Raw genomic sequence first — 8,113 nt, forward strand, 5'->3', positions numbered from 1 at the left:
AATTTTCTTGTTACTTGCATTGATTAGAAAGATGTATATATGTTTATCATGAGCAGCTAAATAAGGTTTTTCTCTATCAGACAGATATTCATGTTGGCCAGATTCCTCCTAACTCCCTATTTCTCAGTAAAATGTTCCCACATCTTTTTCCCCCCCAGTTAACTAAGTGAGCAATTTTATCCTTATAATCATTTATAACATTCAAATCAGATTACATAATAAAACAATTCTATAAAATAGTATATTTTATTGCAGTTTCCCATTGAAGGAATATCCCTTCCTGACCTTTCCTTACAAACATTCAGTACCTGTAACAGGTGCTGAGTGGAAGCAGTTGTTTTAGTCTGTCCTGTCGGTTAGAGAAACTCATCACAAAGAAGTTTCAATCACATTATTGTTATTTTCTGTAATTTTTCTTACAGCTGATAGTCTTCAGGTGGAGACCACACTCTTGGGAAAGCCTTTATTCTTGTGTGTATTCATTTAAAATGTTTAGGAACTTTTTGTGGTTGATGAAGCTCTTTCACTAAATTCTTCTTCTTTTTTTTTTTTTTTTTTTTTTTTTTGGTGGTTATTCTTCCACTAAATTCTTAAGAATATCTTCTGGAATATCCTCATCTGGAAAAAGATGCAACCTTTGCATCAGCATTCTTCTGTGAGGGATTTTTGTCAGCATGCCATAAACAGCTAGTTCTACAAGTGCCACTGGATCCTTCTGGTGAAGTTCAACAGCTGTTACTTGTCTAAACCCACCTGGGTAACCACAATATGAGAAGTACACTTTTTGTTACCATTTGTTTCCAGAAAATGTCTTGTGCTCATAATGACAACATGGTACCACAGTCATTCAGTTGATGATACACGGGATTATGTAATCCTTGAAGTTTTATCGATGGCATAGGAGCAAGTTTGCCAGGGAGCTGCATTTTCCCATCTAAGAGATACCAAAGCAAAAGTGGCTCATTGCTGGGGCACCCTAGAGAAATTCAATATATCTTCCCACCAGCAGGACTATCATTCTTTTCCAAGAATCAAGCCAGCTCATGCAGTATTACTGGCCTGGTGGGAAATGCATATACCCAAGCATGACAGTTCCTAGCCTGTTCAGCACTTGTCTGCTTCTCTGCCTTTCTTGGTTCCCCTCCAGTCTTCCCATGGTAGCAATTTTATCATGAAAGGAGGAAATAAGGCAGTTATTGAGAGAATAACTCCCGAAAGTAACGCACTTGCTGGAAAACTGCAGAAAACCTTCAACATCTTTATCGGATGGTTTCTGGTTCCTACTTACAACATTGATCACTTAAGTAATTTTTAATTTCCATACTGGCTAGCTGCCAAATAATAAAAATACTTTTTAAAATTTATTTAAGTATAACACACCTTTCGGTCATTTTTAAAATATCATCTGATTACCAAGGCATGATCTTCTCCCTCTAACCCCTTTAGTAGAATAGATAAATGTTGAAAGGACTATAGCAACACAGCATTCAATTTGTTACTTTTCCCCAGAGGGATCCTCCAGTATGTCATCATTGGTTTCCTTCGTTGGTTCCAATTTCTGTTTTAAAATATCACCACCTGTGGTTTTAGCTTTTCTATGTAAGGATTCAGTGTTCCAAACAGTGACAAGTATTCCTTCACTTCTCCAGCCACTTGTTAGACTCTCCAGAGTTTATGGAAAGACTTGCGGAAAGGACTCTGGCACAGACGCTTGGAAACTTCCTCTACTGACCTTTCCTTTCTCACAGTGCAGCATCCCCAGGTCAGGCTCCATGCAGATGGCTGCTCAACCACTAAGCAGCTCCTTGGCCTAAAAGGCTGACACCTTGACCACTTGTGGACCAGGCTCTCTACTTCATCATTTCAAGGGTACTATTAAGGGCAAAAACTGGAGCAATTTATCCACTGGATGAATGAGGGGTGGGGTGGGTGGGGGAGGGTATGGAGGGTCCACTGGTGAAGCAGAGGAGAGGAAGAATCTTCACACCAGTCCTTATGTGAGATTTTCTTCCCCTGGAATACAGCTTTAACAATTACAGAAAGAACCACATAGTATCAGAACAGGACTGATTCCCACAGTAGATGTGATGGAATGAGAAGGAGGCTCTGAAAACAGCAAAGAATAATAATTTACTCTGACCTTCCCTTGCCTCCCCCCAAATTCAGCCCTGATTCTGCTTAAGGCATATTAATACATTCTTGTATTCCCTGGTCTGAGGCGGATCCTACCCCCAGAGCTCCGTCTTTAAAGAGACTTGCTCTGCCCGAGGCACATGAATCTCTGCTCCAGAAGGCTGTCCACTTCTGGAAGGTCCTCTGGGACCCTACTTCCACCAATTTCATTTTTTTTTTTTGTTTCCCCTTAAAAGATGACCGGTAAGGGGATCTCAACCTTTGACTTGGTGTTGTCAGCACTATGCTCTCCGTAGTGAGTAACCGGCCATCCCTATATAGGATCCAAACCCGTGGCCTTGGTGTAATGAGCATCGCACTCTCCCGAGTGAGCCACGGGCCGGCCCTAACTTCCACCATTTTCAAGTCGCGGATTTCTTCCTCTGTACCAAAGCCAGGTCAGTGTGATCTCTGCCACACAGAGGCCCTGGGCCCAGCACCTGAGAGTGATCCCCTCTTCACGGATAGGGTGGAGTCACCTGTGTCTTTAGGGCTCTGAGGGCGGTGAAGAGGAAACAGAAACTTTCGTTTTCTTCCCACTGTCCATTCAACAGAGGAATATTAAACCACTTAATGGACAGGACAATTGAAGAGAGAAGAATGGAGAAACTTAGAAATTAGTCTTCCTCTTTGGGGCGCAGCCCCGAACTCTCAAACTGCCCTACCGGCGGAGGAGGCGGAGGAGACCAACGGCAGCTGTGGCGCCGGTGGCGGCGGCCTAGACGGGAGAGACGCCGGAGAGCGGACCAGCAGGGGGCGCGGCCCCAGTGACGCCCTGAGCCGCCCCCTCGCGGAAGCCCGCTGGCTGCAGCGGCCCATCAGTGGGTAGGCCGCAGCCGGCTGGCTCCCTCAACGTCCGTCCTTCCCGAGTCTCCGGCTCTCCCGGCCGGTGGGGCTCGCACGGCACCGCCCCCTCCCCCACCCCCGCGCCGGGCCGGTGAGGACTCGGTGACCGGCCCCGGTCGCTGGGCGCCCACGCTCTCAGTGATCCTTCGGTATCCACCTAGGGAAAGAAACCTTGTTATGACTTTTACTTCCTCTAGGTAGTCAAGTTTGTCCGTCTTCTCACTAAAACCATCGAGCGTCTCACTAAAACCATCCAACGGTACAAGCGTCGGGCGGTGTGTTCAAAAGGCAGGGTCTTAATAAAAAAAAAAGAAGTTAGTCTTCCCCGTTGGGGCCTGAGTAAAATTCATCTATTCATAGCAAACTCTGGATGGCGATAGTGTGAAACAGCTCAGGACTGCGGCCACGTGAGAAGAAAAAACATCCCCACACGCAGAAGCAGAGCTTATTTGAACAGATGCCCGCAGGTGGGAGCGCAGTGCGGGCGCAGTGGGGGCCCGCCCCAGAAGCCGGGGACACCTCCGGGGCGGGACTCTGCGAGCACCGACTCCCGCAGCGACGTCACTCGCGGAGTGAGGGCGGGCGGGCTGCGGGTTTCCTCCGGGCCGTGTGCCCCGCCGCTGGCACGCGCGCCCGCGTCCTCTGCCTCTCCGTAGCTGACCGCTGCGAGGCTGAGGCGTGTGGGACGGGATGGGGTAGGGGGTGGAAGGCAGGACGAGGAGGGCGGAGAGGGGAGGTGGGCCTGGGTCGGGGCCAGGAGTCCGGGCCGAGTGGCTAGAGCGGAGGAGAAGCGGTGGGGGCCCGCGGGCGGAAGCGCTGCCTCCGCGTGGAGACTCCGACTGGATTTCGGGGGTTCCCCTTTAGGCTCCTTACTGGGTTGTGGATTCGGCGCCCCTGCTTGGTCGCGCGGGGAGGAAAGCGCAGAATCCCCGTCGGGGCGGCCGGCCAAAGCAGCCTCTAGAAGAAAGGGATGCTGTTCCTTCCCGTTCGCTTCTGTAATCTCTTCCCTGTCTGCCAGAAATTCTTTTCTGTCACTCAGCAGTTCTCAGACTTTAGCGTGTGTCAGAATCCCCTGCAGGGGTAGCCAAAATTCAGATCGCCAGGCCCCGCCGCGGATTTCGTATTTAGGTAGAGTAGGGTCAATAATTTGCATTTCTAACAATTTCCCTGTGGATTCTGCTGGTCGAGACTGCAGGGACCAAACCTGGAGAATCATTGCTGTAGTAAGTGGCACATTTTTTGAGGAGTGTTTGGGAAGCATGTCTAGACCTGCAGCGCTTGATGGTTCTATTGACTATGCCCCACCCATCCCCCATGGATTTTACACCGGATTCCGTAGGGGAGGTTAAGATCGAGGACGGCGTGTTCCTCAGCCGTCTAAACCGTGAGGATTTTGCCTTCCTTAGTCGCAGATGGTTTCCACGCTCGTCTAACCCGAGTGTAATGTTTTTTTCCTCAACCTTAGCTCCCATCATCAGTCAGCCTAGGCATCCCATTTTATTTTGGGACCAACACTTCCAGTTGCTTGATTCAATGTTTTCTGTAAATTGGAGCATACAATGGACTTTTAAAGGGAAATTAACTCATTCTTTTTTAGTGTAGTTTGTACTCTACCCGTAGAGGTTCATCTGTAAAATGGAAATAAAATTGTACATATCTCATAAAGTTTTGTTAGGATTAAATGAGTTACCATATTTCATACATTCCAAGATTCAGTTTTCCCTGTTTTTAATATCTGAAATTGAAATGTCTAACAGTCTTGTCAATGTAAAGCATTTTTTCTTTCTCAGTGACACATAAGATAAAGGTGCATCTTAGAATCAAAGACTTTATAGATTTAATGAAGTAACAGTAATAAGTGGAACAGTGGCCATAATAAGCACTTAATAGGCTGGCCGGTTAGCTTAGTTAGTAAAGTGTGGTGCTGACAAGGCCAAGGTCAAGGGTTCCCGGATCCGTACTGGCCAGCCATCCCCCACCACCAAATAAACATTAAGTTCTCATTGAAGTTTTCATTCATTCATGGATACAACAAGCTATGTTACTTTCACAGTCATTATCTGTAGATAAAAAGTCAATATGGTTTTTTGTTTTTTTGTTTTTTGTTTGCTGTGCTCGAATAACGTTATCATCTTCTCAAAAATACAAATTAAATTTTTTTTTAAAAGATGACCAGTAAGGGGATCTTAACCCTTGACAAATTAAATTTTTTGCGAGGATTAAATAACATACCTAAGGCACTTAGCACATAGTAAGAGCTCAATACATTAGTTGACAATTCTCATTCTTTTAAAAAGTCAGTATGTTACATGCTTGCAAAGAAATCAGTTGGACAGTCAATTTGGTCAGATAGACTCCCCTCTTGGAATAGGATACATAGGAGTACAATTTAAAAATTAGGGGGCTGCTGGTTAACTCAGTGGGGTAGAGCGTTTTTGCTGATAACACCAAGGTCAGGAGTTGGATTTTTGTACTGGCCAGCAGGAAAAAAAAAAAAAAATATATATATATATATATATATACACATATATATATATATATATATATATATATACACACACACACACACACACACACACATACATACACACACACACACAGGGAAAAATTTCCACAGGTTTAAAAATGATCTGTACATATATAGTATGTGTAGCCCACATACTATTGAATATTTAAGTAAATGAAGAAAAAATATATGTTGTATCAGTTTGCTAGGGCTGCTGTAAACAAAGTACCACAAACTATGTGTCATAAACAACAGAAATTTATTGTTCCAGTTCTGGAGGCTAGAAATTGAGATCGAGTTGTCAGCAGAGTTGGTTCCTTCTGAGGGCTCTGAGAGAGACTGTTCCTTGCCTCTCCTAGACTTTGGTTGTTGGCAATCTTTGACGTTTCTTGGCTTACAGAAGCATTACCCTGATCTCTGCCTTCATCTTCGCATGGTGTTTTCCCTGCATGCATATCTGTCTGTATGTCCAAAATTTCCTCTTTTTAAAAGATGCCAGTTGTAATGGATCAGGGCCCACCTTCACAACCTCATTTTAACTTAACTCTGTAAAGACCCTGTCTCCAAATAAGGTCACATTTTGAGGTACTGGGGGTTAGGATTTCATCATATGAATGGGGACTCCCAACATATTGTTTTGGAAGGGGACACAATTCAACCCATAACAGTGGTTAGAGAGTTTCTCAAGAGCTGTGCAGTTAACAGTGTGATCTGTTGTGGAACTAAGATTGGTTATTGGTACATGGTACTGCTCCTTCCCAGCTTATGGGCACTGGGATGTGTGTCTTGATGTAGACTCAAGACATTTGCTCTTTCTGCCCTCTATTTGCTTGGCCCTAATAGTGCTCATAAATGTTCTGGCTGATGCTCTCAAGAGTGTCAACAATAAAGAGAAAGCAAATGCCAGGTTCTTATTAAGCCATGTTCCAAAGTTATCATCTTGTTTCTAACTGTGATGATGAAACATGGGGCATCATGAAGAAACAAGACAAAAACACACAGGAGGGAAAATCCCGGGATTCTTTTTCTATGGATATACGTACATAGAAATAAAATGCCCCAATGGCTAAAAAAAAAAAGAGAGAAAAAAGAGAAAAAGAAAAACTGGCACTTTTTTCCTAAGTGGCTGTGCTATTTTGCATTGCCATTGGTATTTGTTTTTAGCAAGTGAACTTATCACTATAAATATTTAGTAGGAGATCATGTAAATATAGTGAAATGTTTGATTCTGTGTTTTTTAAAGTCAGTCTGAATGATTTTATTTTACTTGTGAGTGCGAGGGCACTTCAAAAAGTTTGTGGAAAAATGGAGTTAAAAGATAATATGAAACATTCCATGAATTTTTTGAAGTATCTTCATAAATATTGCAAGGAAGAATATGCCTTTCCTAATTGTAGGAAAATCTGCATAGTCCTAGAATAATCAAGTTAAATAAAGTTGTGTCAGTGAGGTCACAGTGACTCCACATATCCTCATAGTAGGTGTGTAATATAATTTGGGGTATACCAAACTGATGTGACAAATAGACCGTAGACTCAAAATGAAATGGCTTGGAGACTCCCGTTCAAGATGGCAGAACAGACCATCCCCAGCATCACCCTCTCCCACAATTGACCAATGTACAACTATTAAGAAGCAACGATTGCCAGGCTGGTACCGCTAGAGCTCAGGGGAAGAGGAGGAAAGAAGTACAGAGTTCAAGAAGGTGGGAGAAGCTCCAATGAAGGAAAGGATTGTTTAGACCTTTTCAAGTCCAAGCCACTTCAAGGCTGGCCCTGGTGAGCACATGGAGCAAGAACTGGCAAAGCCACAGCTGTGCCCTTCGTGTGATGTTTCTTGGAATCTGTAGGGGAGAAGAGAATCTGCAGGCCAGCAAGACCACTAACAGGGTTCCTGTGGACCCGCATAGGAGCAAGGAGCTACAGACAACTGAAGAAAGAGCCACTCAGAGGCCAGTGAGTCATCACAAGGGACCAGCACATGGTGCACCCCATGGGAAGTGTTTGGAGAGTGGGGTTGGGGGAGATGGGCTGACCAGAGGAACATTGGTTTATAGCATGGACAGCTGATTTATCCTCCAATCAGCACAGGCCCTCTCAGTGGGGACTGGACAGGAATGTAGAACTGCAGGGGGTGTAGTTTGCTGAAAAGACTCAGGCCTAGACCAGAGTTTCCACACAACCCTGGTATATTGAATCTCACAAGACCCAGAAGTGCTTAAAAGGTCAATAATTAAAACCTGAGCTATACAAAAAGCCTTCCCCAGGGAATCAGCAGCAAAGCAGCAATTTAGCTCAACCACAGGGCTCAAGCGCTGGTCCTCACAGGAAGTTCCCCATTTTAGAAGTAAGCAAAGGACAGTAAATTAGTTCTAGTACAGAGTTGAAGTGGGGGAGTAGCTGATAATTCAACACAGAAGTGAAAGAAAAAACAAAAAATCCACAGATCAAGTTCTGATATCAACCAGTAAAGGTCTAACACCACCAAAGAACACCTGTAAAACCTACAAGAACTGGAAGCCCCTGTGCTCCAGACATGGAATGGGTCCTCCCACACCCCCATGTCCCCCCAACCTCCCCATGCCCCCCA

At 44.8% G+C, this 8,113-nt stretch overlaps 1 protein-coding gene and 1 pseudogene across 1 annotated transcript in view; one reads left to right on the plus strand and one right to left on the minus strand.

Moving 5' to 3' along the window:
• Positions 1-416: 416 nt before the first annotated feature.
• LOC103600208 lies at positions 417-1,774 on the minus strand (annotated as a pseudogene).
• Positions 1,775-3,475: 1,701 nt separating this feature from the next.
• LOC103600209 (zinc finger protein 271-like) overlaps positions 3,476-8,113 on the plus strand; it is an 18,449-nt gene continuing 13,811 nt past the window's right edge. Inside the window, exons 1-2 of the mRNA XM_008584455.1 lie at positions 3,476-3,713; positions 4,358-4,458. Of these exons, the coding sequence (XP_008582677.1) occupies positions 3,476-3,713; positions 4,358-4,458 (339 nt within the window). The remainder of the gene's footprint in view (positions 3,714-4,357; positions 4,459-8,113) is intronic.

Source organism: Galeopterus variegatus, unplaced genomic scaffold (genome assembly GCF_000696425.1).
Source record: "Galeopterus variegatus unplaced genomic scaffold, G_variegatus-3.0.2 Scaffold3262, whole genome shotgun sequence".
Taxonomy (NCBI): Eukaryota; Metazoa; Chordata; class Mammalia; order Dermoptera; family Cynocephalidae; genus Galeopterus; species Galeopterus variegatus.